The 21,398-nt window shown below is 38.3% G+C and overlaps 1 protein-coding gene and 1 long non-coding RNA gene across 4 annotated transcripts in view; one reads left to right on the top strand and one right to left on the bottom strand.

The window, feature by feature from the left end:
- Positions 1 to 8,271, top strand: part of LOC131381435 (uncharacterized) — a 31,287-nt gene extending 23,016 nt beyond the window's left edge. The window contains exon 3 of the long non-coding RNA XR_009210206.1: positions 8,029 to 8,271. This is a non-coding gene — a long non-coding RNA (uncharacterized LOC131381435). The remainder of the gene's footprint in view (positions 1 to 8,028) is intronic.
- The window catches only part of AKAP6 (A-kinase anchoring protein 6), a 621,223-nt gene that overhangs the window by 222,311 nt on the left and 377,514 nt on the right, over positions 1 to 21,398 (bottom strand). For 2 of the 3 annotated variants that reach the window (XM_058429369.1, XM_032179908.2), the window contains exons 7-8: positions 8,330 to 8,426; positions 7,048 to 7,211 (exon numbers count right to left, since the gene is read on the bottom strand). In XM_058429369.1, the coding sequence (XP_058285352.1) occupies positions 7,048 to 7,211; positions 8,330 to 8,426 (261 nt within the window). Of the gene's footprint in view, positions 1 to 7,047; positions 7,215 to 8,329; positions 8,427 to 21,398 lie in introns of all 3 variants that reach the window. The other variant, XM_032179906.2, reaches the window with a different exon arrangement.

Genomic DNA, 21,398 nt, shown 5'->3' with positions numbered 1-21,398 from the left:
GGAACCAGATCGGATACTGGCTTTTAGAAAGATTTCTGCACAGAAGAGGTGGAATTGGTAATGTATTTTCTACTCATTTGCTTGCATCAAGAACCCCATTCCATTTCAATCTGCTAACATCCTAATTAAGATGATCTGAATCTTAGGTAATCTATTATTCTAGATCTAAGATAGCCCAAAGTACATTAGACAAGATGTTACACTATGTGCTTACACTGAAATGATAAGACCACTAAGCAGAAAAGCATGTCTTCTCTCATGTCTGGCCTGGCACTGGGCAGAGTGCAGAGTTTTCTGTCAGCACTCAGTAAATAATGGCCAGGCCTTGGCCTGTTGTTTTTCTTTCCATTACTTTAGGCACAGTTTAATCTTACTAGATCATTTCTGGTTTTTTTCGATAACATATACCTGTGCTCTTGTTTGCATGAGGAAGACAGCAAAGTGTCTCAAGCAGTTCCTTATAAATGTGTGCATCAGTATATGCGGGACTGACGGCACATAAATGTAATTCCCATTGATTGCATTAGCGCTGTTTCAGAAGATCTTATATTAAGGAACATGCTAACTACATAAGTTTCTCAGCTAGAAAAGAAAAGAATGCAGAGAGCCAATACTTTGTCTCACCAATGCTGTGGAAGAATCAGGATCAAGTTCTATTCTAAGAAAATATTAGACAGTTGCGCTCTTACCCAAGACATACCGTAAACTACAGAGAAAACATCTTGCCCAGAAGCTCCCAAGATCGACTCCTTTATACTCCTTCAGTTAAAGAAAGTTACCCATATTTCATTAGCATAGATACTGGGTTAAGACTTCAGCATCTGGTAAACAAACAAAAACACATGCTAACTAACACTAGACTTGCCCGCTCTTGACATCTAAATAAAGATCAATTGGGTATATTGTAAGCAATATACCCAAGTCAAAGGCCACATAGATGTAAATTCTCAGCCAATATCTAACATTTTCATTCATACGGCTGAGCAAACATATATCAGGAATATCCTTAAGCTTACTGTTCTGTTATTGTTGAACAGATAACATTGATGACCTTCATAGTCTGATATCCATTTCCAAAGGAAGATGACTTCAGTCTAAGAGCCTCAAAGAAGACAGGTAAAATGAGCACAATCCTAGAGTTCAAAGCAGCTAACTCTCTGTCTCCTTTCACTAAAGAAATGAAGATGTTAGTTGGGACTCAGGCTAGGTCATCCTCGTAGTAGCTGTAAAGTTTTCTGAATTTACAATAAAATCTTCAAATATTCTTTGTTCTGGAAACTTATCTCTTTCTTTAAAAAGGGTGAAGGAACTGTTGTTGCATGCTTTCAGTGATGTAAAGTTGGATAAGTCATATGGGGAAATCCTGGTCTCCATTATAAGACACCTGTAATAATGCATGCTTTATAAGCGAAAAGTAAAGAAAGAGAAGATAAGAACATTTTAAAGGAGGCAATGTATAAAATTTAAAGATGCTTTCTTGCTTTCAGAATTTTTGGTTTTTGCCTTGAAAGTTCAAAAAAATGTAGCTTTTGTTAGGTGTTATTCACCATGTTTTGAAATCCCTCCAGCTGTAGACCATTAAAAAATTGAACATACTGAAAGCCTAATCTAAGGCGATAAACTTTCACCAACCTATCTTAAAGTAAAAATATATAATTATAAGCATATTTTCAATTCTTAGATGTGAGTGCTGAAGCTCTATTTCTAGAACTGGTGAATTCTATTCTCTATTTCCATGTATAAAAGATCTCACGGTCCTGGGAAAACACTTTTTTAAAAAATGAAATACAACAAATAAGGTATGCTGCCAAGTCCTAGGGGAGAAGTTTCCCAGAGTCTTTGAATTTCCTCCTATCCTCCTTCTTTACAAGATTTCTAAAACTAAGTCCTTTTCTGCAGTCTCTCAAACAAGGTGAAAAAGAAAAATACCCCCTAGATATATTCCTTAGATTTTCTATTATGCTTCTCAAGCTCCCAGCAGCTTCTGAAGTAAACCTAAGATGAATTCTGGAGTTATTTTTTATCATGTTTTAATTTTAGTTCCTCTTTAGGTCTAAGATGAAATAGATGATCATAACTGCTGTGCTTGGAGATGCATTTCGTGGCACAATTTGTGCATGACCTGTGCAAGGTCACGTCACGGAAAGAGGACTGACATAATGGCTAAGAAGCCAAATCCAGCTTTTAGTCATGGAGAACTTCAGGGTAACCTATTTAAGCTTGCTTGATTTATTGCAATATGACAATAAAAATTTCGGCTTAAACAGTATGTTTAGGTTTATTCTGTATAGAGACCTCACTCTGGCTTGGATTATATTAATAGAGACATAGGAGAAATTATTGTCAAATCACTGATCATTAAGGATCATTTTTTGTCACATTGTTATGTCTTGGTGCAGTCTGTGGCAGGCTGGCCTACTCATCATCTGCAACAAGGTCCCAGGTTCCGGCCACACCACAGTTTTTACACCTCTCTATCTTTGTATATGCTATTCTCTCTGCCCATTATTTTCACCTTGGCAAAAATCCTGTCTACCTTTCATTTAAAACAAGAATGCCTCCCTGTAAATTGTTCTTTGATAGCCCAAGGTAGGGTTAGTTATTTCCTTCTCAATGTATTCATAGCACTTTGTTCCTACCTCTATCAGAGTATTTATCAGATCCATTATAATATTTATTATTTATAATTTATTATAATTATTTGTCTCTAGAAAACGAAGGCTTGTCCATTATCCTCAGCAAACTAACACAGGAACAGAAAACCAAACGCCGCATGGTCTTACTTATAAGTGGGAGCTGAACAATGTGAACACATAGATCCAGGGAGGGAAACAACACACATTGGGGCCTGTCAGCGAGGGGACAGGTGAAGGGAGAGAGAGCATGAGGAAAAAAAGCTAATGCATGCTGGGCTTAATACCTAGGTGATGGGTTGATAGGTGCAGCAAATCACTATGGCACATGTTTACCTATGTAACAAACCTGCATATCCCGCACATGTACCCAGAATTGTAAATAAAATAAAGTAAGAAAATGAAGTCTTGTACATTTACTTCTACTTAGGATTTACTACGTGCTGGGCACCGTTCTAAGCACTTGAGGTATGTCAGCTCTTTTAAATCTGTATCACAACTCTTCGAGGCGGATATTACCATTACCTCTATTTTATAAATGAGAAAACAGAGGCACAGGGAAGTTAAATAATTTTCCCAGGAACACACAGCTAGTAAGTGCCAATCACTGGACTCAAGCAGTCTGGCTTCAGAATCTGAGCCTTTCTATTATTATTATATGTGTTTGCCTAAGGGAGTAAAAGAAGCAGTTCATAAACATTAAACAAATAGAAAGCATGAGCATTCTGATTTTTTCATAGTTTCTTAAGCTTAAATTAAGAAATATATTTTCTTTGTCTTAAATTGATTTCACATTCATCCTTGAGTATGGATGAGTTCATTTTTCCAGAGAAAATTCAGCCAAGATTGTGGAGAGAGAACCAGTTGGGAGGTAGAGGCCTGGGGTTTTGCTGGCTGAATCATGTCAAGATCTCAAACTCTCAGAGCCTCCTTCAACTTCTGCATCTGCAGATACCTACAAAAGCCTCCCCTTGTAGATGCTTTTAGATGCACTATGCTGTGCATATAATGTGACATAAAAATGCTCTAGAATAGAAATACTATTAAAAAGGAAAACACGAATGTTATTCTTGGTAAGCTGATGTGACTCAAGGTATTTTCACTTTTGGAATAATGTAAGTGGAGGGTTTTTGTATGGTTTTCTCTTAAGAAGTAAGGCACCTTAATCATTAAGAACCAGATACATTTATTTTTCTTCTTGATATTTAAATTCATATCTCAAGTCCCTTAGCTCAATGTCACCTATTTTACTTCTTATCACTTTTTAATTCTTATATTTTAAAATGTATTCTTATTTTTTTATTTGTAATAATTCTTGCTCATTGAGAGGTTTGGAAAATTCAAAGATATTCAAAAATATATAATTGTATATCATAGGTATCCTCCAATATTTCCAATTCTCTTCTAAAACATTATTTTTATGGTTATGTAACCATAACATTTCATTAGAATGAAATTTAGCATAACTTAATCAGACCATTCTTATTTTAAACATTTCAGTTGATGCCAATTGTTTGCTATTATAAGTAACAATGCAACAGACATTCTCTTACTTCATGTTGGGTGAGGATCATGTAGTCCCTTCAGGAAAAGGTTCTTCTTGGTGCCTATTATAGAGGTTCTCCAAGAGCTTATTGGAATGCAGATTCTGGGGAACCCATAGAGGGTTCTGGTATGGTCTGAGGAAGAGCCTGGGTAGGTAGGTCCTCTTTTTGAGAAATGCCAACAATGTTTCTCCTTTGATAATACTTTCTCCTTCTCACTAGGTTATCAACTTCATTCTATCTCAATGCCTCCCTAAACAATAAGCTGATTTCAAAGTGTCCAGTCCAAACTGGCCCTGGTGAATGTACTCATTTTCGACATAGCTCTTTCATTAATTTAGGTCATTGTGCCATCTCTGCAGTCCACTTTGGCACACTCCCACCCTAGCCCCACTCATCTCACCCCACCCACTCATGTCCCATACCACAGCCAGTAAGAGGTTTTTACAGTGCAACACGATGATGTCATTTCTCTTCTTACTCCAAAAGCCTCCCCTTGTCCAACAACAGGGCACCCAGCTTCCCTTGTACACTTCTCCCTTCCTAACCACACTGGCCTGTTCACAGAATGACAATTCCTCCCCGATGCCCTAATCTAAATCACTTCTCCTGGCCCAACCTCTTGTGACTCCCTTTTCTTTTCTTTCACGGCACTTCACAATCTGTAAAGGCATGGGTTATTAAAATCTGTTTCTCACACTTCACCACAAGCTTCATGAGACAGGCACGGAAGCCAGTCGTTCATCTCTAATGCCTGGTCCCCCACTTGGCCCTGAGCAGTGCCAGTGAAAGGCAGTATGCTAGGTGGTGATGAACATGGACTCTGCGATCAAAGGGCTCCCAGCTCTGCTACTTAGCAGCTGTGTGACCTTAAGGAAGTTACCTAACCTCTCTTTGCCCCCCTTTTCTCCATCGGGGATTAAAATAGAACCACTTAAAAATTTGTCATGATAATTAAATGACATAATACAGAAGTGCTATAGAATAGCATCTGGCATGTAAAATGTAGCCAATACAGGATAGCTTTTAAAAAGCAGGCACTCAGTGTATTCTTGTTAAATAAACAAAATACAATGAAGCTTTTTTAAAGTGATTTTCCCAACTCAGCCTCCTGAGTAGCTCAGATTATAGGCACGTGTCACCATACCCAGCTAAAATTAAGATTTTTGACTTGTTTTTTAGAGACAGAATCTCTGTTGCCCAGGTTGGAGTGCAGTGGTATGATCCTAGCTCCCTGCAGCCTCAAACTCCTGGGCTCAAGCAATCCTCCTGCCTCAGCCTCCTGAGCAACTAGGACTGTAGGTGCATGCCACCATGCCTGGCTCATCTTTTACTTTTTGCAGAGATAAGGTCTTGCTATGTTGCCCAGACTGGTCTCAAACTCCTGACCTCAAGTGATCCTCCTGCCTCAGCCTCCTACAAGTTTTTAACTGTATCATTTCTTACCATCTTTCCTCTCCCCACTTCCACACACAGCCAAAGCATTAGTCCAGTGAACTTCTCCCTACAGCCTACTCCTTAAAATAGCTCCAAGTCTGCCCTGAGAAATGTGCTGAATACACTCTCCATTCCATATTATTAGTTCCAGCTTTGATCCTTTCATCACATCACTTCCTAAAATATGTGCTCATGTGCCAAGCCACCTCTCCTCCTTCCTTCAAGTATTTCCTGAAATGCGACCTACTTCATGGAGCCTTCTTTAAGTGAAACTGAGCTCATCATTCTATCCTCTGTTTCCAACAAATAAGTTAAAGGCATTGTTTGAGATTCAAAAGCCGTAAATTGTCTGAGCTTTTCACTGGCTGCATGGGTCTCAACATTGCAGGGCTGGATGGGTTTCTCCTCTGCCTGCATTTAAAAATGTGAGTCTAAGAGGGCAAAGTGTTTAACTTGCTGTGTATACATTTAGCACAATGCCAGTCTACATGGATGCTGAATAAATGTGACTTGATGATGATTTACTTACTTTGTCCAAGCCAGGAATAAAAACCATGAACTCTTAAATATGTTTCCCCCATGTTACAATACGTTTTATTCTGGATTTATTATGAGGCTGGTTTTCTGTATTTACTTCCACAAAGGAGTAAATGCAAAAGAAAGGAGTGATTACATGAAAATATCAAATTAATAACATTATTTTCCACATTATGAGTCCAAAGATACCTTTAGAACAGTGCCAGTCTGTATTAAAAGGTGCCTCACTTAAAGTTCAATTGCATATGTTTTATGGGTTATTTTGGACATCTAAAATGAATAACCAAAACACGTCAATACTCATTTTTAAAGTACTTGTTGTATTCGGTGCATGTACCATTATGGAGAACTTACACTCAGAGCAAAAAGATTTGTAGCAAAGCATATGACCTTCTTCCCACTACAATGACCATCCCCTAATTAGGCAATGCATCTGATAGTCATTAACAGGAATGAGATAATGAATCACTTTCTCTCTTCTTTGTTAATTTGCTGTAACCAAGCGGCTAATGGATGTCAGAGCTGAGTGATTGCACTGATTATAGTGATTTATAGTTGCAACAAAACAATTTAAAACCATTCTGATTATTCATGTTAAAGATGCTTTATGTTTTATTTACTAAATGTTTTATGTCCCCCTTTCTCTCACCCCTAAAGTACTGTCCCCCACCTACCCTGCCACTTTTCAAAAAAAGACCTCTTCCTGGAAAACTTGGAAGTTGAAGGCTTTATTGTTTTAAACTAAGCCATTTCATTTTGTTTATATATAGAGAGAGATATATAAAGTTTACCCAGTAGAAACAAAAAGCCTTAGGGTTGGAAAGAAAACTTCAGTGGTGCCTAGTTCAAAAGAAGACAGAAATAAGAGGAAATAAGGCAAACTTCAAGCCACTTACCTTGGGGCTTCCAGTCCCTTCCTCATCCTCCACAGACACATCAGTAGCCAGTATCTCGGCTTTGATGGTATCCAGAGCCCTGAGAATCCAGCTGTGCTGCCGTTTGATTTGTCTCTGCAGCTCCTTCCATTGACTTGCAATCATCCGCAGCATGTCCTTCAGTCCTTCTCCAAAAGGAGGGGAAAGCAGAAGTTGTGGGCCTGAATGAATCTTTACTCATTTTTATTTAGTAAATTAGATGGCTATTTTAAGCAATATAAATATTTTTAAATGACCATTACCATCACCTGCCATATCAGCATTTGTCACTCAGAATAGAGACAGGCCATTCTCGACATGAGGTATAAGGACACAAAAATGTGATAACAACATAGATGACTGGCTTGGAAACTGATTTAGACTCAGTATATTGACTTAAAAAAATACATGAGGAACAAAAATCACAATGTATAAAAATTAATAACATTACAGTTTCACATTCCAAATAAAAGGCTCTGTGTGTATCTGTGTAGAGACTTTATAATGATAAAAAATATCTATGGAAATAGGTAAAGTCAATTCAATGAGAAATACAGTAAATAGGTCAGAATTAAGACAGCAGTCTTTAACATTAGCAAATTCAATTAATACTATCTTTTTCCTATTTAGCTGTGCTAAGCTCAAACCTAGAGCCAACTGTAAGTATCCTGTCTTACGGTCTTCTATTATCAGGATAAGTATAACCAAATGACAAAACTATTTTTGTTTATAATCTGTTCCTTATAAATATATTAATACTGGGGTAAGAATTGGTTGAAGGCCAAAAACTCTGCTAATGCGAAGACCAGCAAAGAACATGCAAAATGTTCAAGTGTGTGAAGTGGCAGGGAAATAATTTAGACTGCTTGCCTTATACCTGTAATGATATCTATAAGTGCCCTAATACGTATGCATTATAACTATATATACAGTTCTCATTCATTATCTTCATGTTATTTCCAGAGCACCTACATCAAAAAGCATGTCAATGTGAAGTTTTCAAGAATGTAATTTCAGTTGAAACTCAGGCGAACAGCAAGCCCAAAATAAAATGAACAGACCATTTGGAGGCAGTATTTCATCTTATAAGTATCACAGCATTGTATGCAGTATATGAAACATTTATAAATCTTGAAGGTCAATCTGATAATGTAAATATTAATAATACATAAGGAAGTGAATATATGCAGTAATTTACAGCAATGCTTCTTCATTCTTAATAGTCTGGAGACGTAAAGACTTGCAATATTTCAGGAGGATTTACCTGCTTTGTGAGATGCAATAAGCTCAAGAAGTTGGTGTCCTTCCTCCTCCACAGCTTCCTTGAGAGCACAATGACTGTCTACATTCAACTTAAAACTCTGCAAGGAAAAATATGAACATCAAACCCTGGCAAGGCAGTTACACATAAAACATCCATATAAAATTACTTGCTACTTTTTATCAAGAACCGCACAGCCCAATTTACCCAATAGACAAACTAATTTGCAATACTAAAAGCTATTGATATTTGGGATCTGGGCTCAAAATGTTTCCATTAGATTAGCTGAGTGCATCTGTTTGGAAACAGCTGACAAATCTAGAAATTCATTAGGTTTTTATGAAAAGTCACATCCCGTAGGCTATATCAAGAGTAGCAGTGTTCTATAAAATATACTGAATTTCTACTAGCACATATGAGCTCTTTTCTTCATTTTTTAGAAATGTTAGTGAGAGCACTATTTATGAAACCATAAAAAATTGGCAGCATAAAATATATTAGCCTCATGTACACATATATAAATCCATTAATATAGTAGGGTTTGATTCAGTTCTGTTTCTCAGATATCACACAACAAAGAATATAGTGGGAGATTCAGGTGCTGCACTGAGGAGTTAAATGCCTTTCAGATCTTTGCTTTTTAAAAGTTTATTCCCTATAACATGACACTGCCTTATAAACAAATACATCAAGCACAATCAGGCATTTTTCACTCATGATAGTTATCCAAAAGACAAAAGCTGCTGTCATAGTTGAAATCTAACTCAGAGCCATTTCTTTCAGGGTGCCTTGCCTAATGCTTTATGTGGAATTAATTACTCCCCCCTCTCCGCTCCTTGTATCTGCTTCCATTGTAAAATTTATCTTACTATATGCTGCTTTATTTCTATCCTTGGCTACCAAATTATAAGTAATTTGAAAAATTGCCAGTTTTACATTTATCTCTAATTCATGTCACATACAAGTTGTTCAATAGATGTTTGCAGGAATTGTGGATATCCATTGAACAATAACACTCTGAAGGGGAAGGTTTCCACTTAAATATTTCAAGAAACATAGATGGCTTTCCAAAGATTTTTCCATCTCTGGAATCTCATAAGGCATTCCAACCATAGGAGGTCCAGTGGAGAGTAATCACAGTAACCAATCTATTGAACCAATGGTTAATTTGGGGAGTGAAAATTCATTTCTTGACTAATTGGAGCAAGCATGGATTTTGAAATACTGTGAGGCCAAATTTTGGCATCTCCATGGTAAGTCTCCAAAATATATATGTTTTGCTCTCACTAAACATTTATTGAGAAGGTCTGCACTGCACTGTACTTGGTATTAAGAATACTTGATAGAAGTTTGAAATGATACAGTTCCAGGTAGAATATAATTTTGGATTAAAGAAGTAAATCAATCATAAATTGTGAAATCATGCATTCATTCATTCATTCACTTAGAAACCATGTACTGTGCCCATTCTATACACTGTGCTGGGCAATAGAGACTTGGGGAGTATAAAGCATGGCCTCTGGCCCCAAAGGGCAACTGAACATATTACTAGAGAATGAAGTGTAGCCTGAGTCATCCTGGGTGGTCAGTGGTGAGTCTGAACTCTCTTTTTCTCAGCAGAGAAAATGGATCTTTTTAAAGTTCAGAATACTGAAACAACGATCAAAAGAACCTAGAAATGAAGGAGATAGAGATATGCAGATCAAGCCTTGAAGTATAAAGATAAGAATTATAAGTTATTATAATTGTAAGTCATTATTAAAAGATGAGTCCAGAATGATGAATCATTTCATCTGACTAGAGGCATAAGATACAATAAAGTTTCAGCAGCCAATATAATAGAAATTGACAATATCAGGTTTCCCCAAGGCTGTTCACCATTTCTTGTACTGTCCTCTTTTAGCTACAGGTATCTGGTTGAATACAACAAAATATGGCAATGTGTGGGAAGCCTCATACTTCTGATCAGTCCAAACTATATATTACCTATGAAAAATTAAATGTTTGTTATTTTATAGTCAAAACGTGGCTGCACTTACTTTTTGCCACTGCCACGGACATCCTCAACTCTGAAGCAATGCCATGCAGAATGAGATACATGTGTGTTTTAGGGAGCAGGGACAGGGTAAAGTGAACACTTAAGATCACCCAAGAGCACTAAAATTTAGGAAGAAACTTATCGTAGAAATTTCCTTATAACTGTAAATTTAGCCTAGGGCTCTCTTTGATTCACTGTTTACTTACAATAGACATGTTTTGAATAGTTGGCAATCATGAGCTTCCAAAGAGGTGCATGAGGTCTATGTCTCAGGGCAAATGAGAATCTAAGGAACCGTAAGTAGGTTGAATAATTTGATATAATTGAAGCCAAGAGTATAGAATAGATGCAGCTGGAACTGGCTCTGCTTCAAGATGACATGGAAGCATTTGATTAGGAAATTGGAAAAGATGAGGTATTCATTATTAGGAAAAAGATAATCTGATAAGCTTGATGCTGTAGAAAAGAACCATTTAACATAACTATTACCCAAATGGTACAATATTGCTTGATTTTCAGGTGCACCCATTAACCATTAATAGTATCAACTAAGGAATTCACAATGAGTCTCTGAGAAGGCAGACGAGCAGGCACATTAACAAAATTGTCAATGAAATTTCTGGCTGCTAAAGGATTCTATAATAAGCTCTCTCCATTCTGTCCCCACCTTTTCCCAAGGGAAGGAAGCTTGGATGAAAGGGTTTTTTTTTTTTTGTTGCTGTTCTTTCCTTAAACTTGATACTTGAACACAATTCCATTCTTCAGCAATGCCCTATGGTGTACAGTCCCTCTGCAATATCCATAGCACTCCCTGAAAATGCAGAGCATTCTCTGAAGAACAAATTTATGGCAATAATATGGCCATAGGCAGGTACCATGGTCCTATGGCACTGATTATATGAGATTCCATAAATATGAGTAATCTGGTTCCTGGATGACACCAGGTCTTTTTTAGCATCTTTAAAGCAGCGCATAGATGAATGACTAGAAGAGGATAACTAAGGAAATGGAAAAACACAATGAAACAAGCACAGGATTACCAAAGATTCACCAATGGGCATTTCTATTACTACAACCTCTAGCATCACCAGCTTGCATATATCTGGATGTACTGCTTATTGGCAGGACCAAACTTTGAGAATTCCCACTGACTGTACTTTGATCATGATCAGATTTGCAAAGCAGATAAAATAATACATCTAATCCTTTCCACTCATATTTCTGAATAGCCCAGTTTGATAGTCATGTGGACATAAAACCAAGGAAATATATGCCTTGATGGAAACAGATATCCTGGTACAAGAAAAAGTGGGAAAGATCATAAGCACTTTCAAAAGCTTAAATGTCCAGAGTGGTTCAATCTTAGCAGTATCAAATAGTGAACACAGACTTTCGATCACCTGATGGAAATACTGTTAGTTTTTGCCAGGTCCACTGAGTTCCATCAGTCTTGTGATGTTCATGAACAAGCAGAAAAGCCAAAAAGAGAGTCTTTTCTGGCCTAATTTTTGTTTTTTTATAAGACATCAATTCATATAATAAATATGTATTGAGTAGTCTTTGTCAAGCCTATAGATATGAAAGTTAAGAATACACAATCCTTATCCTCAAACAGCTTATATTCTATTGTGTAAAGGAGATAAGAAAACAAGTAGCTTTATAAGATCCAGCATAGAACAAATGTGTGATTAGGGTTTAGCGTATAACACAGAGTGGTCGGGCCTTAAGCAAACTAAACAGTGATATGCCTTGCCCAGTGGGATTCAAGGTTTTTTAAAAAAAATTTGTTTAGGAATTATGCTGGCCAAACAAAAACAAGGCTAAATTAGCTGAGTGTGGTGGCATGCACATATAGTCCTGGCTACTCGGGAAGCTGAGGCGGGAAGACTGCTTGAACCCAGGAGTTCAAGGTTACAGTGAGCTATGATCATACCACTGCACTCCAGCCTGGGCAATAGAGCAAGACTCTGTCTCTAAAATAAAATAAAATACAAACAAGATGGAAGTTTATATCCTGTATAATAGCTGGATAGGGTTTGTGGGAGCCCACGCTGGGATCCAGGTACAGCAGAGCCTAGCAGGGAGCTTGTGGAGAAAGAACTGATTTGTACATGGGCCTGAAGATACTCCTATATTATAGCATGAAGCAGGGAGCCACAAGAAGCTCAGTGTGGCTGGGGCAGGGTGCAAGCAGGAGAGACAGCAGCTATGGCTACACAGGACTCGACCCCAAGAACCATGAAAGAGTCATGGAAGAATATGCCAGTGACATGGGAGAGTGGCTGGTGCAAATCTATGATGTAGAAATCTTTCTAGCTGTTGCATATAGTGTTGAGTTTAAAAGGGCAGACTGGAGACAAGGAAGCCATTTAGGAAGCTGCTGTGGTAATACAGGCCAGATGTTTCTGCATGCTCATATTTTTTTTAATTAGAAAAGGTATGCTTTTCCTTCTAAGTGAATAGAAGAAAAAATGGAGAAAATCTTCTGTCTTTTTAAGTTTTTCTCAGTGCGTGAGAGAAGCATGTGCCAGAATTTAGTTCTTTGGCTGTTCTGATGATAAATACCAGAGGTTATTAGTCAGGAGTCTCCAAATGTGAAAGACATATTGAACTGATGAACTTTTACTCCCACTGTCATTTTAAAGAGATGGTATATATGCTGATGAATAAGACACTTGACGACACTTTTTCTTCACACAAAAGATTTTTACTACCCTAAGAAAACGAAAACTTGCCTTTTTACAAGGGCAGGAGGAAGAATGTGTGTTCAGTGAGAAAAGCCAAGGCTTGAAAAGTCACCTGCTATCTGCCTCAGGCCATCTCTGCCCAGAACCACTCTCCATTCTCAGAGGGGCTCCTGGGGCAGAAGAAAGCCAAGATCCTCTGTGTAGTTTCTCTTCTCCTCTCCACAATGCCATCCAAAGAGGATGGGCAAAGAGGTACCAGTCCTCAAAATATATCTTTAAAATGCCATATATACCAAGAATCGGAAGATTTCTATGAGTAAGCATTTAAGAACCTCCTGAAAACTTGATAAGAAATTAGATAGCCATCAAAATGAAAACTAAAATATCATGGAAAATACATAGAACATGTCACAAAAAATGAAGATTCCAAACTGTATCTATGATAAAATTACATATACCTAAGTAAATAGTCTTAGTACTTAGAAAAAGACTGCAAAAAATACAACAAAATGTTAACATAATTTGTACAAGGTTGAACTTGTTACCATGGTCTGATCTTATGGCACAAGTTCTGGGTGCTTTAGTTTTCTGAAATATAAAATGGAAATAATACTATCTAACTTGTAGGCAGCTGTAAGAATTAGAGATAATGAGTGTAAAGTACTGAAACACTGAGAATTGGAGATAATAAATATAAAGCATTAAAGCAGTGCCCGGCAATGAGTGAGGCTAAAAAAATCATTATGAATTTTAAAATTCATTTTCTCTATTTTCCAAATAGTCTACATAATAGATGGTACTTTGTGACATTTTCAGGTGATAAGGGTTCTTTATTGTTGAGGTTCTCTGAATTCCTCAAGGACAGATACCAGGTTTCCTTTGCTGTGTGCTTCTACCCAGCACAGGCCTGCCCACAGACGACCCCCCAAAACATAAATGCTGCTGTATGAGACATGGGGAAGAGCAAGCCCAGACTGATAATCCAATGATTGGGTATTCCTGTTGCCTCAAGTGTGTGCCCTTGGATGAGTCATTTAACCCATCAGGGCTTCTGTTTCCTTATTTATCATCCAGGCATTTGGACTCAATATTTTTCAGCCCTTGAACACTTTGGTTTTATCTTCTCTAAGCCAGGCAGTTAAGCATAGACAGCTTGGGAGAATTTTGATTTATTTTAAATCAGAGCATTTTCAAAAGGGGAAGAATCCCAAAGGCTATCTAACCACTCATCTACCCAAGGGCAGCTCTGTCTCTCAACCATCCCGGGCAGATGTGTCCCTTCTATTTTTAACCACCTCAAGGGAAGTCTCTTCTAATGTCTCATCCTGAGTCCAAAACATTTCTTCTAAGGAATTTAAGAGCTCTGTGAAGAGCAGTGTAAGCTTCCCACTGCTTCACATTCTTTTGCCAAGTCATCCCTCCAGTGTATGGGTTGGAAATCAGAAGCACTGTAAGTATATTCCAACAAAATCCACACATCCAATCAATCAACAAGCCCTGACCATTTATTTCCCCTTCTTCGTCTCTCCATATTGACTAACACTGCCTTAGATTCAGGCTTTCATCATCATCCCTTGCCAGGTTAACTCGAATCACAGCCCTCCTCAAAACTAGACTTATTTCTTATTTGTTGCATGCCTATGAAGGGGCAGGTAGTGTCTTAAGCTTGAAGGATATGGCTATAAACAGGATAGACATGGTCCCTGCCCTCACAGAGCTCACAGCTGTGTGTGTGTGTGTGTGTGTTGGGGTGGGGGTGGGGGACACTGTGTAAACAAGGAATTGCAGTCAGCTGTGTCAAGGGAGTTATGACATGGTGTAGAATGGGGCTGTTGACAAGCAAGGGCTCTGGAGCAGGACAGCCTGTGTTCAAATCCTGGCTCCTCCATCACTCACTGTGTAGCTTTGGCCAACTTCTGTGTACTCAGTTTCTTCATCTATAGATGACGGGAAATGTTAATGCCTACTTCATGGGGTTTGTTGTGAGGATGAAATGCCTTGATACATGCAGAATGGAGCCTGGCATATTGCAATAATGCAAGTGGTTTTATTATACAAAATGACCTTCCCACAAAACAACTCTGACATTAAGATTCTCCAATGGCTTGCCAGGGTGGAGAATAAGATCCAGGCCCTGAGCATGACCTACAGGGCCCTCTGAGATCCCAGCCAACTCAACTTCACAGGCCACATATCTGCCTTGAAATGTACCTGGATTGCTTAAAGCTTCCAGCTCAAACCAGCTGTCTTGCTCCTCCGATTCTACTCTGGCTGGCACTTCTGCCTGGCAAGCTCTTCCCCTTGAAAAGCCCTGTGCATCCTTTAAGATTAATCTCAGCTGTGACCTTCTCTAGCAAGCTCTCCTGACGATCTTCCACCCAACTGGTTTCCCCACCCTTGGCACCCATAGTACTTGTACAGAGCTCAAACCTTCACTTACTACGCTGTGTTAAAATTATTGATGTGTCTGCTTCGCATACATGAGTTCCTTGAGAGTAGACTCTTTATTTTACTCATATTTGTATCCCCAGTGTCTAGGACAGTGCCTGGTACATAGCACATAACTAACAAATGTTCAGGGAAATGAATGCATGGAGATTTGTACCAAAAATCTCCCACGTAGCTTTTAAACAGCTTGTGGCATTTTGGGAGACACTGGTACAATCACTCTTCACTTGAAAGTAGTTGATAAATGTCCCCAAATTTTACTCAGTGAACACCATGTAAATGAGCTGTCATGTTCCTTCACCTACAAAATTACTTGCCAATTACAGTTAGATGATCCCAGCGTAATTGCCATGTAAACTGTACCCTGGCTGAGATAGCCCAAATCATCAATTAACTTTGCCCTCTCATTATGTGGTACTTACCACATAATTAAATAAATGGTCAGCCGCTACCACAATTGTCTATTTCCCCAACAAAATGAAGTGACTACATTTGTCATTGATTTATCCGTTATGACAATCTGTAACACACCTCTAGGTATAAAAGCAGAAGCTTTAAAAAAAAAACAAAACTCTGTACTCTTGAGAAAGATGTTCCAAGTTTTTGATCAGAAAGATAAGCATTATAAAATCTTTGTTTTCCTTTCGAAAAAAAAAGAAAGAGAAGACACTGAGATATGAAGACAAAAAAATCCTCCTTCTTCCTGAGGAGACTTTCTTCCTGAAACCTCAGACAATAAAAACATTTCCAAGAATTTGAAAGTGAATTTAGCTCTTCAAACAAGTTACAATTTATTTCAAACAAACAGTTGCTTTTTTTTTTTTTTTTGGTGCAAAGTAGATGCATCTTACTGAAGCTGACATTCTTTTCTGATAGACTGGCTAATATGTTATGCAAGAATTAGATAGACGGGAGAGATCCTGAATGTTGACGGTGGCTCCAAGTGACAGAATTTTCATTTGCTTCTCTGGATGCCATCTCCACACCTAACACAGGTAATCACATTCACTTCCCAGCATGGCCACATTAGGCTAAATGGATTCCCAAACAGAGGTTCTGTCTAAAGGGACCATTTGACTTCCAGAACACACTGCTTGGAGGCCCTGATTGAAAAGGAGGTCAATGCTGGCCCAAATATTTCTCTACCCCCTGAGGTGGAATAATTGATGTGCAGCAGCCCCTACAGATGTGGATTCACGAGAGTGATGGATTGATATAAGTATATTATTCACACGTACAGCTGCTAATATACAGGTCCCAGTGCAAACACCAGGACTTAAGAATATTATGTGGATTTAGGACAATCCCTGAAGGACTCCAGTTCCATTAAAAATTTGTTTGGCAGCCCGGGGCAGATCTATTCCAACTCCCACATGTTTCATGCATTTGAGAGGGGGAACCAAACCACTTTAAAAATAAATTTAATAAATTTTGTAATGTCAAGTCATTAACGTCCTGTCTAGTCATACCGTCTTCATATTTTGAAACAGTAACATTTACCTCTGAAATTAAAAAACATTCAAATATCTGAGTTAACATTTTATCTGAGAAGACATTCCTGGTGTTTTTTGCCAAAGGCGATAAATTGCATCCTGAAAACAGAAGAAAACGTTCCTATTTTTCCCTCTATAGATGTTTTTCTTGTCACAAATATACCAAACAATACCTAGAAAGCCCCGTGGCAAGTCCACTTTGATTTGTAAATGGTAGAGGAAATAACTTGCAGACATGCTCAGTTATCGTTTGATGATTTATAACATTCGTTAGAATCTGTGGCCCACGGTGATTCTAACACTGCTTTTATAAATGTTCATTCATTCATTTAGCGGATTTTGTTTGTTTTTTTTGTTTGTTTGTTTCTGAGACGGAGTCTTGCTCAGCCGCTCGGGCTGGAGTGCAGTGGTGCAATCTTGGCTCACTGCAACCACTGTGAGCCACTGTGCGCGGCCTTAGCAGACATTTTTAATACCTATCATCCATGTGCAAGGCTAGGAGTTGGGGGAGACACCAAAGAGACAAAAGCCGTCCCTCAAGTAGGTGACAGCATCAAGAGAACAGCTGAGGGGAGGGTGGGCAGGGAGAATCTCAACTTGTCTAAGAACACCCAAGCTTCTCACACCAAATGTTCTTGGGTGTCCAAGGAAGATTCCCCCAAATGATAAAAGCATCCTCATCCTCACATAAAACACGTTTATTTCACCTTCACAACAACCCTATAGATATAGAATAGGCATTTTTCTGGCTAATGTAAAGATCTGGAATTTTAACTTAATATTATTTATATCAGGTGAATTATTTCAAGATTCCAAAATTCCATGTAATGCAGTAGAGAAGTAGGATAAGCTCATGAATCTACACATGGAGAGAGATGGTAGGTGACCACACCCCAGCTCATGTGAGTCTCTCATCCATGCAGTGTCCTTCAGCCTGTGCATGGACCCTCATAGTGTGAGGCTGTCTGTAAACTTTCTCTTCAATGCTTAGTGTAATACTGCCCTAAATAGGAAGTGCTTAATAAATGCAGTGTTTCCCTGGCATTCTAATTAAAAACAGTCATTATTTCCTAAAGAGAAAAATAAAGTAATAAATTAGTAAAATATCTGGGCACTAACAGTTTTCAAAACAATAACTACTGGGTATTATGGCCCAAGAGTCCTTAAACTGAGACAGGCAAAAGTACATTCCCAGGTGCTTTAAACAGCGCAGGAATCCTATTTAACTGAAAAGGGAAGATAATATTATTTGTCTCCTAGATGCACAAAATTAGAGTTACATGAGTAAAGGAATGTAGTCCAAGACTTTCATGTGTCCAGAATGAGCCTCCTACACTACCATTCCCCCATACCAACCTCAAAATGCCTGCATACTATAAATTTCTGAAAGACCCTTCCATCCCTGTGCCACCAAAGGAAGAAACTCAAGGCTGGGAGTTGAGTGGTATTCCAAGTCCCCCAAAGAGAAGTAATGTTGCCACTTCCCACTAAACTCTCTGTGACTACCCTTAAACTGGTGGGAATCAAGGGACAAGCAAATGGGACTTCAAAGCCCCTGAAAGGCCACCAGCCTGCTCATCGAGGCTGAGGGAGGTGGGGGCAGTCCAGCGAAACTCTCATAGCTCGTGCTTTTGAAGTTTGACCCACTGCTCCCATTAGCTGAGCAGCACAGCCAAATGACAGCTGCTGGTCTTGTGAAGCTTAACTTGCTGGGGCCTTGGCTGCCTATGGAGATCTTGGGAGAGATGGGCACCAGGAAGTGGGAAAAAGAAAAATCTGTCATCTCTTAACTTCAAGCAATGAAAAATGGAGCAGAGGTAGAGACAGGAAGGCAAGCAAGAGAAAAACAGCTGAAAGTATTTGGGGAAATTTTCTTGTATGGCTAAAAACTCTGTAAGAAGTATACTGGTTTTTCTTATGAGACAAATGAAAGCTGTTTAATCAGAAATATGATATAACATGAAGATCTAAAGAAATACAGATGATAAATGCAGGCATATATCTTTATTGAATTTTGTTAGACACTTCATAGCTAAATTGAATCTGTTTTTATAAGTATTTAGTATAATAACACAATAAGGAAACATTTTCAAACCCTTCATGGATACCAAGACTGTAAGCACTGTCTGCAGGAATTTGGTACTTCTGTGCCACCATGTGGCAGTCACCTAAAATTGCAGGCATCAATCTTAAAAGGAACAACAAAGTTCAGGAAGGTGTGTTTTAAAAGTCTACTGCTATAAACATGGCCTCAAAACTCATACACACACAAACCCCACTCATTTTTCAGCACTTAGAGAAAAAGCTGTCCCTGGAGTGTGACAGATTTATTACAGAGTCTCTGAATTGCTGCTGTAGGCAGACACTAATGGGATAAGGAGGAAACTCTCAACTGGTGTTAAAGTTCATTGAGTATTATTTGCAAAAGCATAAATAAGAAGGCAGTTTGAATGCCCATCATCATGGAAATGATTAAATAAACTGTGGCATATCCACACAATAAAATATTAAGGAGCTGCTAAAATGTGCAACAGATCTTCATATACTGATAGAAGTATATCTGTGACATATTTCGATACAAAAAGCAAGTTGTTGAACAGCATGTATAATATGAACTAAATAATCTTAAAGTGTATGCATTTTTCCATAAAAACGTTCAAAAATGTATAGAACTATTTACATTGGTTACCCAAGGGAAGGTAAGACTTTTTACTTTTAATGTTATGCTGTTTAACACAATTTGATTTTTTTTTCCAGTAAGTATAATTTAATGTTTTTCTTTAAGCAAAGTTCCATAATTATAGAAGTTGTATAAAAGACAGTTTGCTCCACCTTTAGCATGTACCCCTGATACTCACTGTACTTGTACAACATTTGCTCCCTCTTTTCCATGTAAATACTACTTATAATGTCACGTTACCTGGTTTCACACACCCCTGGAATGGTCCTAGGGTCTTGGTCCTGCTCCATATACAGATAGAGAAGCTCTCAGCAATTCCTGCATCCTTCACTACACTCAAGTCTTGCCCACCTGTAGAGCAGTGGGCCATCCTGTGCTATAGCCTTAGGGGAAACTAGGACAGACAAAACATGTTGGTCATGAGATTTCTGACTAGAAAAGAGTGAGCCTCAAAAAGAGAACTGCTGACATGTCTCTCTAATTTGTTCCTCTTTCTAGGATCTATTCCCTCTTTTCTATTCTTAACTACCCCCACCTAGCCCTGATCCACCATTTCTCTCATTACTCCAACATTCTTTAACCCACTCATTCGATTGTAACTACCCTGATCTTAAGCTCGTTCCTTCCTAGTCTAAGTAAGCAAACTCCCTAGAACACACCGGTCTTTCCAGAATTGGAATCCAAACGTGCTTTTGCCCCCCGGTAGAAACCTGTTACATGCTTATTAGCCTGGCCCTCCATGTCTGCCTAACCTTTGATTCCTCAAACTGTTGAGATATCCATATGCTTTTAGAACAGAACCCCAGAATACTTTTTAAAAATTTCCTATTCACAGAGAAGAGACTAATTTCCTTAATATATAGAAAGCCCCTATAAATCCTGAAGCAAAAAACCAATGACCAACAGAAAAACAGGCTAAGAATTTTAAAAATAGTCCTCAAAAAGGAAATACAGATGACTCCTAAAAACATGGAGAGATATTCAATGCCACTTAAAAGACAAGAAATACAAACCTAAACTACAGTAAGATGCCATCTGTAACTATCAGAGGGACAAAGTTCAACAAATGTAATAACATACTCTGATAGCAAGAATATGCAGAAATAGGCACTCTCATGCATTGTTGAGTATAAACTGGTAAAATCTCTATCAAGGACAGTTTGGTAACACATTAAAAATTTAAATATGCTTAACCTTGACCTAGAAATTTCATATGAAAGGTGTTTATTCTAAGGATATACTTATAGTATCCAACATGAAGAATTTCCAAGGATATTCACTAAAGCATCATTTGTAATAGAAAAAGACTGTAAACAACCTAAATTTCCATCACAAAGAACTGGTTATGTAAATTATGGCATATTTGTAAGTAGAATACTATGCAGCCATCTGAAAGGATGAAGTCATTTCTATATTTATTGACTTTGAATTACTACTAATAGAAACTACAGGAACAAAGTTAAGTACATAGATATATTTGTTTGTGTTTTTTGAGAGAGTCTCCCTCAGTTGCCCAGGCTGGAGTGCAGTGATGCAATCTCAGCTCAACCTCTGCAACCTCTGCCTTCCAGGTTCAAGAAATTCTCATGCCTCAGCCTCCTGAGTAGTAGGGGCTACAGACATGCGCCACCACACCCAGCTAATTTTTGTGTTTTTGTAGAGACGAGGTTTCACCATATTGGCCAGGTTGGTCTCAGGCTCCTGGCCTCAAGTGATCTCCCCGCCT

This window comes from Hylobates moloch, unplaced genomic scaffold, assembly GCF_009828535.3.
Source record: "Hylobates moloch isolate HMO894 unplaced genomic scaffold, HMol_V3 SCAFFOLD_16, whole genome shotgun sequence".
Lineage (NCBI taxonomy): Eukaryota > Metazoa > Chordata > Mammalia > Primates > Hylobatidae > Hylobates > Hylobates moloch.
The sequence above is the reverse complement of the archived record's forward strand: the minus strand, read 5'-3'. Positions and strand labels throughout refer to the sequence as shown.